Source organism: Pogona vitticeps, chromosome 11 (assembly GCF_051106095.1).
Source record: "Pogona vitticeps strain Pit_001003342236 chromosome 11, PviZW2.1, whole genome shotgun sequence".
In the NCBI taxonomy this organism is placed as follows: domain Eukaryota; kingdom Metazoa; phylum Chordata; class Lepidosauria; order Squamata; family Agamidae; genus Pogona; species Pogona vitticeps.
In genome coordinates, this window is record NC_135793.1 from 18,332,027 (window position 1) to 18,350,155 (window position 18,129).

The 18,129-nt window shown below is 40.8% G+C and overlaps 1 protein-coding gene across 1 annotated transcript in view; it reads left to right on the plus strand.

Annotated features, from left to right (window-relative positions):
- The first annotated feature begins 914 nt into the window (after window positions 1-914).
- Window positions 915-18,129, plus strand: part of CUL4B (cullin 4B) — a 30,461-nt gene continuing 13,246 nt past the window's right edge. The window contains exons 1-11 of the mRNA XM_020813406.3: window positions 915-1,108; window positions 1,965-2,489; window positions 5,790-5,905; window positions 10,458-10,561; window positions 11,967-12,036; window positions 12,631-12,704; window positions 13,188-13,350; window positions 13,450-13,539; window positions 13,769-13,851; window positions 14,862-14,929; window positions 16,285-16,403. Of these exons, the coding sequence (XP_020669065.3) occupies window positions 1,033-1,108; window positions 1,965-2,489; window positions 5,790-5,905; window positions 10,458-10,561; window positions 11,967-12,036; window positions 12,631-12,704; window positions 13,188-13,350; window positions 13,450-13,539; window positions 13,769-13,851; window positions 14,862-14,929; window positions 16,285-16,403 (1,488 nt within the window). The 5' untranslated portion in view covers window positions 915-1,032. The remainder of the gene's footprint in view (window positions 1,109-1,964; window positions 2,490-5,789; window positions 5,906-10,457; window positions 10,562-11,966; window positions 12,037-12,630; window positions 12,705-13,187; window positions 13,351-13,449; window positions 13,540-13,768; window positions 13,852-14,861; window positions 14,930-16,284; window positions 16,404-18,129) is intronic.

Genomic DNA, 18,129 nt, shown 5'->3' on the forward strand with positions numbered 1-18,129 from the left:
CTTAAGTAGCTTCAATTTTGTTTATTTAAATAAGTACTGTTCTCATGTAGCATCTTTACTTCCTGATGCCTGCTAACCATTAATATAACAAACTGCTCCTATTACTTCCATAATTGGAATTAACGTTGATCCTAGCTATTAGAAGTCATTTTAGAGAGTTAGAAGCAATTTAGCAATAAATAAAATTAATGGGCGTGGGAGGGGAGGTTTATGAACAGAACCTTGGAAATGTGTGTTTGTTTTTCAACGATCATTTCTAGAAGCCCTCAGGCTGCTATCCCAGTAGATAACAGGATTCGGGCTGTTATTGTCCAAAACAGTTCTGCCCGTACCTATTTACATGTTTTAGGGTTTTTTAAAAAAAAAAAATTTAAAAGAGTCTAAATGAATTGGAAGCCCGTCTGAGTTGCCCGCAGGCCTTCTTTGATATCAGAAGATGGAAAAGGGGTGGGGGGAGGCGCCAAACTCTGCAACAGAGCCACTGCAAAAAAAAAAATATGTCTTCTTCGCCCAGGATGCAAAACGAAAGCAAAGCAGGCGAGGCGAGGGCGGAAGCCGAGGAAATCCCCTCCCCGTTTTCCCCCAATCCACCCCATCCTGACCAGGAAAGAAAAAAGAAGAAGCAAACGGGGGGACACGCCTCCTCCTCGCCCAGCTGCCTGGAAGGGGAGAAAGAGGAGGCACCGAGCGGCGCGCCAGAGAGCCTCCCTCCTGCTGCTCCTGCCGCCGCCACACGTGAGGCCCTCTCCCACCTAAGGAAGCCCGCGGGGCTCAGTCCAATGGGAATCCAATCCCCAACGCGGACCTCGGAGGGGGAAAAGCCGCCACAAAGCCCGAAAGACCGCCAGCGCAACAGCAGGCGCGGCTACGGGAGCCGGCGAGGGCCAAGACGCACCCTGCCCACCGCGGCCCTCGCAGCCGAAGCCGGGCGGCGGCGCCGACTCTTCCCTTAAAAAAAAAGAGCGCGAGGCCTCCCGACGACGACGAACCCCAACCTCCTCCTCCTGCTCCCCCCTCCTCCTTTCTCCGACCATGGCTGGGCGCGCGAGAGAGCCGCTGGTGCCGCCTCAGCAGCAGCAGCCGCAGCCCGGCAACCCGATCACTTCCGGTAGGTCAAAGGGCGAAGGGAAAAAAACGGGTGCCAGGGAGCGCGATGAGGCGAGTGAGGGGGGGAGAGAGGCGGTAAGGCCTCTCGCTGAGTGGGCGGGCGGGCGAGGGAGAGGGGGCGAAGGGAGGACGGCGGAGTCCGCCTTCCCGCCCTCTTCGGTCCCCCCCGAGTGAGGCGCTGCGCGAAGGTGCCGGAGCCTTTTCGGAGCAGCCCCCGGCGGCGCCGCTTCCGGGCCCTCGGGTCTCCCAGCATGCCGAGCGGCCGGATGTGCCGCCATCTTTTAGGCTCCCTGCCTCTGCTGTACAATAACAAGCTTGCCAAGCCTAACCTAGCGGGCTCGTCTTCCCCTCTCCCGGCCGCGAAAGAGGAGGGGGGGAGTGAGAAACGCGGGGGGGAGCGAGGGTGAGAGAGAGGGGAGAAAGGGAGCTCGACTCCCCCCCTCTCCTCAGGAGAGAGAGGCCGCCCTCAGGCGGAGGGGGGGACGGGAGAGAGAGAGAGAGGCGGAGAGGACCCTGCCTGTCTCTGGCCGCTGAGAACGGGGCAGGATTCGTAAGGGGAGTCTGAGGGGGAAAGGACAGGTGTTGGCGCCCGAACCCCTTGGGGACGACCAGAAATCCTTGAGGGAAACCGACAGGCAGACCGAACCGAGCTGAAGAGAAGACCAGTCGGCGGTTCCCTCAGGCGAGGGGAGGGCGGAGGACCGGCTGGCGAGGAAGGGAAGGCTCCCTTTGGACCCCGACGGCGAGGCAAAGATCGTCTGTGGCCAGCTCTGCGCCCCTTTCTGCGTGTCTCTCACACCAGAAGGATTTGATGCCCTTCAGCCTGCTCACCTCTGTGGTGTTCATGTTTCCCACAGGTTTCTCTTCCCCCAACCCCTCAGCAGCAGCAGCTCAGGAGGTCAGACCCGCCACTGATGGTAGCAGCAGCAGCTCCTCCTCCTCCTCTAAGAAGCGAAAGCTGAACAGTAATAGTGCCAATAGTGAGAGAGAAGAAGTCGAGTCTATCTCCTCCTGCTCGTCCCTTTCCAGAAACAACAACTCTTCCACATCCTCTGTCATCACCTCCAACTCCACTGCCTCCTGTTCCTCCTCAGGGGTTGCCTCTTCCAACCATCATCTGCAGAAGAAGTTACGCTTTGAGGACTCCTTGGATTTTATTGGACTTGATGTGAAGATGGCTGAAGAGTCTTCCTCTTCTTCACCCGCTGCCTCCTCGCAGCAGCAGCACCAGCAGCAGCTCAAAAACAAAAGCCTTTTAATTTCCTCTGTAGCTGTGGGACACCACGCAAATGGCCTGACCAAAGCTGCCTCTTCCACTGTCTCCAGTTTTGCCAACAGTAAACCTGGGTCAGCCAAGAAGTTAGTGATCAAGAACTTTAAAGGTAACATGTTGCTGCCATTAGCTCCATTACTTTGTCGTTTACATGGAAGGGTGGGACATGTTCCCTCCTGCCCTACCCATGGGATTAGTCCTTAGTGAACATGAGGCCTGTCACCCAGTCTCCACTGTTCCTAGTGTCATACTTTGGTTTTTTCTCTAAACAACAAAAAAAGCATATATGCAAGAAAGAAAACAGGTGTACTCAAATATGCCAGTGGGTTGAGGTTAAACTTCCTTTTAGAAGTGCTGCAGCTCAAGGGTAGATTACATGGTTTCCATACAGAAGATCCCAGGTTCAGTCTCTGCCATCAGGAAGCAGAACTGGACAGTGAATTCAATTACCTCAAGAAGTGGTGAGTGCCCCAACACTGGAGGCATTCAAGAGAAACTTAAATAACCATCTGGCAGATATCCTTTGACTTGTATTCCTGCATCAGGCAAGGGATTGGACTTGATGGCCTTATGGGCCTCTTCCAACATCACTATTTTATGATTTCCAACCTGACTCACCTGAGAACCACTGCCCAACAGTATAGATGAGTTGGCTTGGGGCCCTCCAGTTATTGCAGAATTTTAACTACTGCTTTGTTTAATTATTGGCCATGTTGGCTAAGGGCACCAGCATCTGGAGACCCATACTCTTCCCTATAATAGTATAAGACAGTACTAAGCTAGATGAACATAGGATGTGTTTCACAATATCACAGTTTTCTCTCTTCCATTGTGTAAGAAGAGGGATCATTTTTTCCCTTCTGCAGTGCGTACAACCTAATTATTTTGACTTGAACAGTGGGAGCCACTGAAAAGAGAGCCACTGTTCTTCAGCATGCTTCCACTCCTTTGGCCTGCACATGCTTTCTCTGGCATCCATTTCTTAGTGCACAATTAGTAAGTGGTGGAATTATGAGGAAAAAAGAAGGAATGTTGACAGTATTTTTTTGGATGATTTAATTGTAATTTAATAAACCTTTCCATTGATTTGCATGTATTATTGTGTTTCTCAAACTCTCGAGAAACTTTAGACCTTCTACAGACAAATATGTGGAAATTCACAAACACCTTTCTGTGCAGAGTCCTGTTGCTTACTTTGAGGATGTGTGCACTGGTGCAGAAGTCCTATATAAGCATTGGACATGACATTTTTTTCATTTTGTTCTGAAACTACAAGTGGGAAGTTTACATTAGAATGAAGCAACAGCTCTTGCTGTTTCTGCCAAACTGATTGGATCCTTTCTGTACATTGGATATGAACTGCTACAAATTCTTTACTGGGGAAGTTGATGGACGATCCTTCCTTGAATATTATATCCTTTAAAATGGGTCTGCCCTGTGGTTTTAAAACCTAGCAGAGTATTCCAAGGTGACAAACATTAGCATGTTGAAAAAATGTTACTCCTAAACATTTCACTTAGGCATGAATAAGGGGATGTTCAGTGCAAACACAGAAATTGTAAAAACCAAAGTCAATCCTGTCTTGAATTGTACAGCTAGGTGAGGTGCTGCATGTCAGATTAAAACAGCAGTGCCTTTCAGACAAGCTGAGCTGCCAAAGGGGGTCCTGGCAAATCAGTTGCCTATCAGTTGCCATTCACTAGTGATCCCCTGCATTTTTATGGGTGGGAAAGAAAATTGTATGATACCAAAAGTAATATATGCTCCTACTTTAAAGCAGACCTAACACATTTTTCTCTGTGAGATTGATGCTTCTTTCTGTATTATGTGAAATAAACTTTCGCTCATTAGATTTTGTTATTTAATATATGTAATAGATAACATTGTTTCCTAGTATTGCATAGTCATTTAATCAAATCCAGGACTAAAAGTTTTATTTATTCTGTCCACTTATCTAAAAATATTCCAGGCAGTGCCAGTGTCATATAACATATTATCTGTTACTTTTAAACAACATACGTGGCCACATGAACAATAAAACAGTAACTTCTGGCTTTACAATACAAGTGCACTTCATACTAGTTAACTATTTGTTGTTTTCCATTCCTTTTTTTGCCCCCGGATCACAAGGGCCTCCTTGGCAAATTAATGGTTGTATGTATGTACTGTATTGTGAGCTCCAGTCTCTATTCCTTTTCTCTGCTCTATGCACAATTTACTGTAATGGGAGTGTGAGGGTTGGATTTTTAAAATTAAGTCAATAATTAAACAAAAAAGGCACCTGCTGTTATTACTTTTACTATAAATAGGATATGGTTAAGGCTCATGAAGTGATACATGACAACAAGAATTGCATTTTGTATCGTTTACATTGCATTTTATATTATTAGTGGAGTAACTATCAACAGAAAATTAAACAACAGTTAGACTCTACTACTAAACTCTTAATACGTAGGCATGGGTAAGAGGCGAAAGAGTTTGTCCATATATTTATCTTGGAATTATGCTGAGCAGCAGTCAGGGAAACACCTCCGTATATGTTTTGCTGGCTCAAACATTGCATAGATTATCTGTTTAAGAAGACATTGCTTAAATTGATCCAAGAGGCTATGGTAAGGCACATTCTCCATGTAAGCTGGATCACTGTTTAAGACTTCATTGATTAAAACCTTCAGTCATGCCCAGATGATACTAAATGATACTACATTGTAGTAGTCATGTAATGTGTGATCCTTCCATACCAGGAGACAGGCTTCTGCACTATCTGCTACCTGAAGTTTCTGAACAATCCCCAGTGACAAATTGGCATACATCTATTTCTGAAAGAATGCAGGCTTTCCAGATCCAAGTCTGAAAGAAAAACCAGCCTGTTGCTTCAATCAGCTAATTAACGTATCTATCTAATTTAAATGGAAAGTCTGTGGGACTCATATAACCGACTTAGTTCTACTGTATGTTTTGTTCATTCTAACCTAACTGCTTCACTCTATAACAGTGGTTCCCAACTTTAGGTCCTCAGATTTTCTTTGACTACAATTCCCAGAAATCCTGGCCAGTACAGCTAGTACTGAAGGCTTCTGGGAGTTTTAGCCCAAGAACATCTGGGGACCCAAAGTTGGGAACCACTGCTCTATAAGCCCATAGTTTAGCTGACATCCATACCTTGAGTTAATACTTGTTTGGTCTTAACTTTGAAGAAATAATAAGTCATTAGTATTACGATACTTGTCAGGCAAAAGTTGGTATGCTAAGTCATTCCTAGAGACTCTTCTTATTCTTCTTTCTTCTAGAAATTCTGCCACAGAAGTAAATTTTGACTTCTATTGAAAAACTTATGTGTTTTCATCTCCTTGGTTTCATAAATTATGTATTTGTTGCACAGGATTCTAAAAATTTTGGTATCTTTCAGATAAGCCTAAATTGCCTGAAAATTACACAGATGAAACTTGGCAAAAACTAAAAGAAGCTGTAGAAGCTATTCAGAATAGTACTTCAATAAAGTATAATTTAGAAGAGCTGTATCAGGTAAGCATGAAAACTTGAAATCCTCTTTTGATCCTTGGATATCTAACTTTGAGCTCTAACTTCCAGAAAGAAATCTCCCAGCTGGCACTGGGGCAGGAAAAGGACGCTTGAGCAAAACTACTTCTCATAGTCTTCCAGTGTAGGCCTTTCCCCAGGATGTGACACATTTAGGTGTCTGTCTTTCAGGTAGAACTCCCAGAATGGACAATTATGACATTTGTTCAAAACATTCCATCCATAGCTTGTTCGTCAAATTAAAAAAGTCAAAAGCCTGCATCGCAGTAGAATCGCTATTTTAAGGTATTCCTGATCATGGGCAACATAAATGACACACTTTGCTTCTGAGTTTCTGTGTTTACCTGCTTGTATTAAAATAGAAAATTATGCTGGAAAAAAATCCAAACTTCAGCTTCAAATACTTGGACACTTGGGGTTTTGCTAGGGTTGCCAAGATGTATGCCATTTAAAAGAAACTTTTCTGATTTTACTTCATCTTTGCTGATGGTCTCTCAGTTCTTTCCATATTGTCATTTGCTATCATACTATTATGTTCATAGTAATGATGTTTGGTTTTTTTCCTTATCTATCTGAAAAGTAATAATTTACCTATATATTAAAAAGGAATTGGTGAATTTTTGGTAGGATTATCTTCTCCTTTTCATGATTTCCTTTATAACCTTTCCTTTCCATGTGCTACTTCTGCTACCGTAATATATTTGGCCAGAAGTGCTAAATCATTGTATGCTTGGTATTAAACTGTATATTTCTCCACAGATAGATAATATGATCAGTGTGATTCCATTAAAAAAAAAACTACATCATTTTGACATATGTGTTAGGCTTTCATAATAGGCCCCAGAGTTAAATGCAGTCTTAAGGAAAAGATTAATGAACTAATGAAATATTATAGTTTAATATTTAGTTTAATAGTCTGTGGTTTATTACACATGATGCATTAATGTCGATAGTTTAATAGACCTTAATGAATCATTATTTCATTCAGATTTCTTTTGTACTACAATATTTCACAGATGCATTACAGCCATTGGTGAAAACTAAAATTTAATCATATATGTTTCTGTGAAATTACTTTGCATTTTATTCTGTTTGGTACAAATTTCTTTCTGTTTTGACTTTTGTGATGTATCAAGAATAGATTTTTGCCCCACACATTGTTCCTTCCCAGTTGGTTACTAATATCTTTTTAAAGGGCTAAATGAACCTGCGGCCTAAATCTACTGTATTCTGCAGCACCTTCATTTCATGTCTGTTTTATTTTTAAGCTTTGAAATTGCTATTTGGATAACTCTATCTTTAAATGAGCCCATTGTTTACTTAATGCAGACAAATTAATGTTACTGTTTAAACTATCATTGTTAGAAAATGTTTTGCATTATTTTCTAAACCAAGACATGTGAAGTTTGGAAAAGATTGATGGACAAAATTATATAACTATTTTAGACAAGCTCCTTAAACTGGAATGGCAAAAATCTTAGTAGAATTCATTCTTTTGTTCTGTTGTCATCTAAAACAAAGAATTCCACATTTTTGTATGAAAATCAGAACCTACGTACTGTTTAGCAGCAGCCACAATGGTAGCTCCAATAGACTCATTTGTATCCTTAACAACTCCTACGTGGAACCAAGGTCAAATCCTACAGCTACAAAATGGAGTTTGTGGAGCCTAGATTAGTATACCTAATTAGTATAGGGAAAAGTGGATAATTCATTCAGCAGTTTATGGATAAGCTGTCTCAGCATACTTAGATACTGTATGTCCATTCATAGAAATTTGTCACTCTTTTGAGTTCAAGACCTTAGAGCCATGGTCCTCAACCTTGGGCCTCCAGATGTTCTTGGACTACAGCTCCCAGAAGCCTTCACCACCACCTCTGCTGGCCAAGATTTCTGGGAGTTGAAGTCTAAGAACATCTGGAGGCCCAAGGTTGGGGACCACTGCCTTAGAGGATTCCTTACCCAGTGTGTGTTCAAGGCAACTTCCTGGCCAGAACAAAGAATTGTGAAAACAGAGCAGAAGTATTTTCTTTTGACACTTTTTATTTGGATCTATTTTTAACACCTTGAGTATAAAAACAACATGGGTGTTAAAATAGTCATAAAAATTACTGACGAAGCCTATATAAATAAAATACCCCTTAAGAACAGCTGCCTGCTAAATAGCTCCAATTTCAAATGTGCCCCATTGTTTGAAACACGATAGGCCCTTTTCTCCCACCTACCTCCAGAGAATTTCTTCATGTCTTGCTTTGATCTCCAGTAAGCTTCTTAGCACACTGCTTCCCCAGCCTTTACAATCCTTGTAAGGTGGTAGCAAACGTCTTGATTGTCCCACTTCTTCGTTTTTCCTTAATAGATCTTTGAAGTGAATCTATACATACCAGATCATTTTTCCTATTCCTGTGGAATTCTTCATTTAGTTTGTACACTTAACAAAGTTGGTTTAACATCATAATTTTGGGCTGTATTTGAACTTAGGCCAAGAGCAATTTATCTGTGAAATTCCACCAGCAGACCTGGTGCTTTTCAAAGGAGTATAAGAAAAAGTCCCTCCCTCAGAGAGCATAAAGCTTAGAGACTGTAATGGTGTTTAAACCAGTTGAAAGCACTTACACAGATTGCATATATTATGCAAAGCAGTTTACTTCCAAATAAATTTCAATACAGTGGGGTCTTGACTTGAGAACTTAATCCGTATTGGAAGGCGGTTCTCAAGTCAAAAAGTCTGTAGGTCAAGTCTCCATTGACCTACAGTGCATTGAAAACCGATTAATCCCGTAACAGGCCGTTTTTGTTCCATTTTGTTTTTTTTCTGATCTGTAAGTCAATTCTCAGGCTGCAAGTCAAACCTAAATTTTGCGGCCAGAGAAGTCTGTAACTCAAAAAGTCTGTAAGTCAAGCTGTCTGTAAGTCAAGGGTCCACTGTATAGATAATGCCCTTAATCAATGACTTTAGGATTGCAGCCTTGAATGTAAATACTTGTTGATTGGAATGATAATCTCAAGTAAAATCAGACACTCTAGATCTTTCCCAGCAGTTCTATTTTGGGGGCACATTCTTAAAGTGATAGTATTATTTATCTAAAATATTGCTCATTTGGTAATCTGGCATTCTGTGGCTTTCCTCTTTTCTACGTTTTTTTGGTGTTATTGCTGGGGTATGAGATGAAATCAGTCTCCAATGCCCAGGGTATCGGTTCAGGATGTGTAATCCATTATAGCTCTAGATGTTTTAGCTTTCTGAAGCAGCAGCAAAATTCAGCAGTAGGTGTTTGGGGTTCCTGTTTAAATGAATATTTTTTGATAGATGGGGAGATTAACAGACTACGTATATCCAAAGTCTGCAAGTGACTGAAAACCTTAATGGTGTTAGCAAGCAAATGTAGACCCTTTCAGAATTAGAATGGCATCCATGCAAAAAAAACTAGAACCAGATTGGATGTGCTTCAGATATTTTTGGAACCATATGGTCTCAAAGCAGATTGTAGTCCCCTTTTAAAATAAACATTATGCTATGTGGAGTCATTATGACTGGGAGCCTGATCTGTACTTTAACTAATGCGAGGCTCACATCAGCTATCTTTCCCTTTAATGTCACAACAGTTGCTTTCTGCTGATTTGCTTGCAGCTCCCTAATGTGCAATGTAACACGTAGGAGCTTATTTCTCTGCTCCTCTGCTGAATTGTTTAGTATAGGAAAAGGTCTTTGGATGGGGAAATTTTCAAAATCCCTGCATGGATTTTTGCCTTGCTTTTACTGAACTCTCTTATTTAAAAGTGTTGGGATAAGATTCCTCTTATTATCTATTGATCCTCTATGTCATTGTTATTGTCTTCATATAGCAGGCAGGGCTGGTGAGCGATGTATATAAGTTGTTTCCAGAGAAATTATATTATCACTTCAAATGCTATTTGCTGTCCTATTTAAATCTCAGTTCATTAGAAAGATGTCTAATCTTCATAGATATTGCCCTAGGCTTCTGGGAAGGTGAGCTGAGTAGATAGCTGGAAGAGAATGTAACATATTTGTTTTGTAACTATAATGCATTGAATAAAGGTGTATCTTAAATAAATAAGCTCTCATCTTGGTGATCATATGTGTTTTTTAGAGGAGGATAAAACAGTATGCATGTTGCATGCAAACTCAGGATGTCATTCCTTTCCATTATTGATTTGTAGCTAAGGATCAAGTGAACAGTGATCAGAGTTCCACTCATGCTATGGCTCTTTCCTGCCCTCTCCCCTTTGGAGCCCTTGTCACCCCTGGAAAGCTACTTTTTGGGGTTGAAGGAATTTGGAATTATTGCTGTGGCTGGTAACAAATGACATGCCGAATTGGTTGGAAAGTGTCTTCATACAGCATTGGGCTTCTCTAGAGAATAATGCTTGAAGTACTCCTCCTTTGCTAACTATTGTCGCTATATCAAGGAGATCTGGATTTTTGCTTGTTGAAATATCATGTAAATAAGTTTGCATTGGAAATGAGTCCAGAAAATGTGTGCTTTATCTAGACCGTCTCTTTTTTTTTTTCCAGGCTGTTGAAAATCTCTGCTCCTACAAGATCTCTGCAAATTTGTACAAACAGTTAAGACAGATTTGTGAAGATCATATCAAAGCACAGATTCATCAGTTCAGAGAATATCCTTCTATAACTGAAAGGAATTTTGTTAGCTATATGCTACGCTTGGGTATTGTTCTAACATCATAGTTTAAGAATCTCTCAAGTACCATTCTCTGTGGTTGTGCCACAACTATGTGGTGCCAGTCTAGACCTTTGAGCAGGAGTAACATGGAACATAATCATGCATGCCTGTTCAGAAGATGTATTCCCTTAGTTTGAAGAAAACAGAAAAAGAGTATTAGTAAACTAATTACTAAAAATACAAGTAATATCCACTCATCCACATCACAGATGCTTTTGCTGGAGCTATGGAAAGGAAGACTGCAGAGATAAATGTTTCAATAGGAGCAAGAGTTCAGCTTTTCATAATTGATGATGATGATGATGATGATGGTGATGATGATGATGATAAACTGCCAGGTCAATTCTGACATGGCGATCCTCTCCAGAGTTTTCTAGATATACTGAGAAGTAGTTAACATTCCCTTTTTTCTGAGGGCAGTCTAGGGCTGTGCAGTTTGCCTGAAGCTACACAGGCTCGCTCTCCTCCCAGGAGACACATTGGGAAATCTAGTTCCCAGCCTCTTCCCTGCAGTCCAGGTACCTAACTCAGTAATAGAGCATAGTGTGTTCTTCTGTTTTGTCAATTAATATATGACTCAATCTGGAGAAGCATGCATTTCACTCCACATCTCGTGTTCCTTTTCTGATCTTTTGCTAGGGTGAGGTATATGTCTTATCTTTTTAAAACTTGCCAGTTTACAGTGTGGAGATGATACTCTCTGTGGCATTTCGGTATCCTCAAGAACCTCTTAGTTGTGGCTTTTGTTCTTACAAGGGTTACAATCCAGAGTGTGCCCTCATCAGTCTTCTTCTGTCATTCCTCCTGAGCATTTCCCTATTAAACACCGAAACAGATCTTTAATCCTTAAGTCTTTAATGTTCAGCTTGTTGTCTGCAGTGAGAGCTTTTGAAAGGAATACAGCAGTAACCCTAACCTGTTGGAATGTGCAAATGATGTTCTAGAAGCAGAGGAAGGTCAGATTAATCTGGACTTTAATATTGTAGGTGGGAAATTGACTTTAAAAACATTGGCTGCCTTTTCTTTCATGGCTGTACTCTTGTCAGTTTCAAGTGGAATTCTTCCACAACAACTGTTCGTTTAGCATAACTTACCCTTTAGATTAGCATCAAGGGGAAGCTGGTATGTACCATTTTCATTGGTCTTTCATTGGTGTAAACATCTTTTATGTAATCTGTCCTAAGTGGACTATACTAAAATGTAGACATAATTTTTAAAAGAAATGGGAGTGGGCAGAATGTTTCAAAATGAATCAGCCCTGATGCGGAAGAGCAATAGATCGCTGGAGGGTGATGACTGTATTTCGCCTATTTTGTTAGCATTCTTAACTGCTTCATCATGGATTCATTGGATAGCGTTCTTTTTCTCAAGAAAATAGATAAATGTTGGCAAGACCATTGCAGACAAATGGTAAGTGTTACTTTCCTTCTATCGGGAACCACAAAATCCTTGATGTTATACAGTATATTTCAGTTGCCTTATAACCTCCCTTTAGAAATTGACAACACAAACACCAAACTTGGGAAAAATAAGCTCATTCAGATGCATAAAAGAAATGGGTTAAAATTTAACCACCCCATACTGCCTACAGTATCTGTCTTTTAAAAGATAGACAAAACAAAATTTGTTTCTAGAGGTGTTCTGATGCTGATGTTTGGAGGAAGGGAGTTTCACTGAATAATGGGAGAGAGGAGGGACCCTTGGACTGGCTATGTTGTGGTTGAAGCCTGCACTTTGAAGGAAGAATTAGGAGAACAGGCTTTATTCATTTTAAGGTCCGGGTGAAATTTAAAATCTGCTTGTATAATTTTGCTTTATGAAGCTGCAATCAGTGACTATTAATATATGGAAGTAAATGGAAATATTTCTTTAAAGTTCATGAACTCTCTTAGGTGGGCATTTTTAGGACTTTGGTCACATGACAGATCTCAGATTGTGTGCATGTGATAAGACATAGTGCTTAAAATGTTTTAAAATATCAAAGACTTGTTTTTTCCATTACAGATAATGATTAGAAGTATCTTTTTGTTCCTGGACCGAACCTACGTTCTTCAAAATTCAATGTTGCCATCAATTTGGTGAGGATGAAAAAGATACTATTGATTTTAGACTTCCAAACATTTAATTAAAATATGGTTTAGCAGTTTTTCTTCCCTTCCTAACTAAGTGATGACAAGTTCACAGTGAACAGAAGTGTCATAGAAATGTGTTTCCTGTTATGTGTCTCCCTGCCCCTTTCCATATCTTTCATTAAATATTAGCTTTTTAGTTGTTGTGGGTTTTTCAGACTCTTTGGCTGTGTTCTGAAGGTTGTTCTTCCTAATGTTTTGCCAGTCTCTGTGGCCGGCATCTTCAGAGGACAGCACTCTGGCCTCTGTCTTGCACACAGCGATGAGGCAGTAGTTCCTGATAGGCCTAATAATTATTCTAGTGTAGTTCATTACTTGGACAAAAAGACTTAGAAAGCATAAGACTTTATATACATTTATACACCTAAGGGCAATACAGTGTCTTTGGTTTAGTAAAATTCCGCTTCATTACAGCAGTGTTTTTTGTTCCAGGGACATGGGACTTGAATTGTTCAGGACACATATAATTAGTGATCAGAAAGTCCAGAACAAGACCATTGATGGCATTCTTCTGTTGATTGAGAGGGAAAGAAATGGAGAAGCTATTGATAGGAGCCTGCTCCGTAGCCTTCTAAGTATGCTTTCAGATTTGCAGGTGGGTAGATTTTCCATTGTATTGAATAAGAAATAAATAAAAATGTCAATGCTAAGCAAAATGAGTGTCCCAGTATTAATCCCTTTCTGTCCTCCCTAGATTTATCAGGATTCTTTTGAGCATAGATTCTTGGAAGAAACAAATCGCCTATATGCAGCCGAAGGACAGAGGCTCATGCAAGAAAGAGAGGTATTTCATTAGCTTATTGCTCATGTGTTCCATAAGCATGCTAAACTTCTGGCTAAGAAAGGAAAGCAGTACCTCCCATGACACATCCTGCTGTGCTGAGACAGGCCACCAGGAAGCATTGCAGCAGCAATATGACTTAGAGTTTGGTTCATGGGAATTATTGTGTGTAATTATCAGCATGCTGAGTCATTTTCTTTTGCTTTTCTCAATGATTTATCCTGTTTGCCAGGTTCCTGAATATCTTCATCATGTGAACAAACGTTTGGAAGAAGAGGCCGATAGGATTATCACTTACTTGGATCAAAGCACTCAGTAAGTGTGTAATCTCCCTCCAGCTGGTGTGTTAGAATTCTTAACAATGTTGCCCTTCTTGCTAGAGTATAAGAACACATCTTAGAGGCATTGAATACTGGAAAAGGTGGTGATATGATTATAATGGTGATAATCCTGAAATTCTAAAGTCAGTGCTTTTGCAAACATGCCACCTTACCCATAAATTTTTAGGCTTGATCCTTGAGACTGCCCCTGCATCAGCAACACTGAGAAAAAAGAAGTATATCTTTTGTAAGGATGATGATATGCCAACAGGCCAATTCAAAATTATGGTGACCTTTTCCAGGGTTTCCTAGATATCGAGCATGCAGAAATGGTTGATCACTGCCCTCTTCTGAAGGTCCTCTAGAATTTTGTAGCTTGCCTAAGATCACACAAGCTTCTCCTGCATGGTACAATGGGGAATTGAACTCCCTACCTCTGGATTTGCCCCATTGCTCCAACTCACTAAGCTATCCAGCCAGCTGGTCATATGACAGCCATTTTCTAAGTATCTGATGGGCTGCTATATGGGAGATGGAGCGAAAGGGTAGGTTATATTGGTATCCCTGGTCTTTACAAAAATACCATTTACAAAGATGACCAAAAGTGGCACTGTCATTTCATACCACACAAATAGGTGCAAACGAGACCTAAATTAGTAAATGGAACAGTGATTGTTTCAAAGATCAATAGATGATTGCCCTATTTTATGAGAAGGAAGGGGAATCTGTGGTCCTCCTCTCTGCCTTCTCCTTCCTAGAAGCCTCCTTCAACTTGGCTAATGTTAAGGGATTTAGGAGAGATCATTCAAAAAATGAAATACCAAAGATTACCTGCCCAGGGAGACTGAAAGGAAAGTTACCTCTTTTAAAAAACATAGCGATTCATAAGTATACAATAGGTGGAGCTCATCATATGAAGACTAGCTTTTCCTGGTATTCCATTTAGATTCAAAGCGGTGAAGGGGTGAGCCAAAGGAATATAATTCTAAATACTTTTTCCTATAGGAAACCACTAATTGCTACTGTAGAAAAACAGCTGCTAGGTGAACATTTAACAGCCATTCTACAGAAAGGTAATCTATCTTTCTTTATAGAAATCTTTCTTTACTGCTTCTTCGGGGTTTTCAGTTCCCTGTGATGAATGGAAATAACCCAGTCAGGTGCTGCTTCTCTAACCCCGCTTTGCCTACCCAGTTCATGACATAGCGCTGAACAATATTCAGGAGGGGGACCTGCAAGTCCTGTTCTCCTCCTCAGAGGTAAGGAGCCACAGTAGTGCCATCAGATGAATTTCAAAATAAGAATGAGTAGTTAATTAAAAGAGTACCAAAGGCAAATAAGAATGACAGTTGTCTGATAACACTTGTCAGTTGTGTGCCAAACCACAGTAGAAAGAGCTAAAGAAAGGCTTTACTCTGCAACCCGCAACTGCTTTCCTTCCTCGTCTTTAAACTCTGGAATGAAATTCACCTTTTGCTCCTTAGAATAATGTGTTTTTCAGTGGGACACTGTGAAAGCTGCCTCTCTTGAAGAACTATTAATATTACCAGTCAGCCTCAAACCACATCTTGGTAGAGTTGAGACACGATATTAGAGAGAAGCATTTCCATTTAGGTTTTTGAGCAACTTACAGAAAAGTTGCCCATGTTGAACTAAAGCTGGAGGAGAATAATGAATCCTTGCATAAGAGAAGCTGAGTTAGATTAGACCCAAAGTCGATCAAGTCCAACATTCTGTTCTCATGGTGGCCAAGTGAATCTCTCTGAGAAGCCCACAAATGGGGCACAAATCAGTAGTAACTTCTAGCTCTGAACTGGCCAGTTCATGCTGAAGGTGTACAAGGTGGAGAGTAGAACATAGGCAAGTAGGACTTTCGGTGGTCTTCTCCATAAAATGGCCCAGGATGGTTGTAACACTAAACCATGTATTATAGGAAGAGGTCCATTCAACTTTCAGGCATTCTTCCTTTCCTCCTTTAAATGTGGTTGTGGGCATATTAGAAGGAACTGCTTCCTGGTTTAAACTAACGAGTTGCATTCAAACTGGGCCAAGCTGCAGTTGGTTTAAACCAGGGAGCTGATGTGGCCAATCTCTCTCAGAAGAGCAGGCAGCGGGGAGCTTTTAAGCTGTAGCAAGCTTATTTGTACAAAGTTCATGGGGTTTAGTGCCTCATCTGAACCGTGCCAACACCTCCTTATCATTTCAAGTCTGTTGTAGCTCACTTATTTGTGGCCTTTCCCCTTTGTGTGCCTAGCTCTTTCCGTATTCTGAACTATATGGGCCTTCCAGAGCCTGTTCACTTTTGCCTTGAACCTAAAATGGTAGCAGGAGGAAATTGTCTTTTGGATTAAGCTGGAGTAGAAAACTGTTTTGTTTGGATGAACATGCATTACTTTGGAGTAACTGATGCCACATTTGAATATTGCAGGTTTAAATCACCTCCTTGATGAAAACCGAATTCAAGATTTATCTCTCCTATATCAGTTGTTCAGTAGAGTGAAAAATGGAGTGCAAGCTCTCCTGCAGCAGTGGATTGAGTATATAAAGGTATCCTGCATGGTTTGCCTTTCGTGTGCTTTTACTGGTGACAACCAACCTTAATTTGATATGGGTGGGGAAGTTCCCTGTGCAATAGCAGGTTTATAGGCCATATTTTATTTGATTGTTGTGAGGATAAAAGCAATTTTGTTTGAAAAGAATGGCTAGGGAAGTAATGTTGTTTGAAAGTTTTGAGAGCCTTTAACTGGTACCGTCGCACTTGGTTCTCTGATGAGAGATGGTTTAAGAAGATGTTGTTTGATGTACCTTATGCAAGTGGTCATAAGACTGCTTTGCCGTGCACTGAGAGCTGGACACAGCATGCCATTCCAGATTTTCAGCAAGTTTGCTATCAGAACAAAATATATTATTTGGATTATCGGGGACTGGGCACATGTTCAGTAGTTCTTCCATCCATTTAATTGTGTGTCACAGGAGGCTGAAAAACGTAAACAATTCCCACTGTTTTGTAACTTCAAATGCACATGTGAGGCAGCCCTTACCTTGTATATTTGGAGTAGTGTCAGTACATGGAGCAAGATTCTTACTTCTATCTGTTGAGTTGAGGTCACTGGTGGAATCTCATGGTAACCTCTTCCCAGTGAGTAGGGAAAGGAAGCTGTAATGTTTAAATATTAATATTATTATTATTCAAAAATACCAAATACAGTACAGTCAATCAAAATTAAAAAATGTTGGCTGGTATTATATAACACAGTGGTCCCCAACGTTGGGCCTCCAGATGTTCTTGGACTACAACTCCCAGAAGCCATCACCACCACCTCTGCTGGCCAGGATTTCTGGGAGGTGAAGTCCAAGAACATCTGGGGGCCCAAGGTTGAGGACCACTGATATAACAGATACAAGTTTTAACTAAAACCTAAGTATCTGTTCAATATTTGGCGCAATATGTATTCTGTTCCCAATATTGTCATTTTTTTGTAGCTCTTATGTTATTTCTAAAATCTACAGCTGCCTATAATACTGTGTGAAATGTCTTGATATTGTTCCCAAAGCCCCAATGATGATGCGGATCATGGAAGTGTGTCTTATCCACAAGTGAGATATTTCAGTTGCCAGGTCTCTGTATTTTGTTAGTTTTTCCAATTCTTTATCTTCAACTCTGGCATCCCCTGGAATTGCAATGTCAACAGTCCAGACATTTCTTCATTTTATTACTCCTGTGCCTGGTGTGTTATGTTCAAGGTGTCTATCAGATTGGATCTGGAAATCCCATAGGATCTTGACGTCGTCAGTTTCTGACACCTTCTCTACCTGATGTTCCCATAGGTTTTTGGAGGCTGGAAAGTTCTATTTTTTTAGCATAATGACCAGCACACTATTTTTGCCACCCTATCATGTATGATTCTGTAATCTGTTTTATGCAGTCTTTGGACATTCGCAGTTGAGGTGTGACACAGTTTCATCTTTTTCCCGGCAGAGTTGACATTTGCTGTTAGCACTAATTCTTTGGATCTTAGCTTTCATCACGTTGGTTTGGAGTGCTTGTTCCTATGCAACAAAAACCAAGCCTTCGGTTTCTTTCTTAATGATCCCCAATTTTAGTCATGTCCACGTTAAATTATTATTAGTACCCTGTTTCCATGAAAATAAGACAGGGTCTTATATTAAATTTTGCTCTGAAAATGCATTAGGGCTTATTTTCAGGGGATGTTTTATTTTTGTCATGTACAACCATCTAAGTAAAGGTAAAGTTTCCCCTTGACGTTTAGTC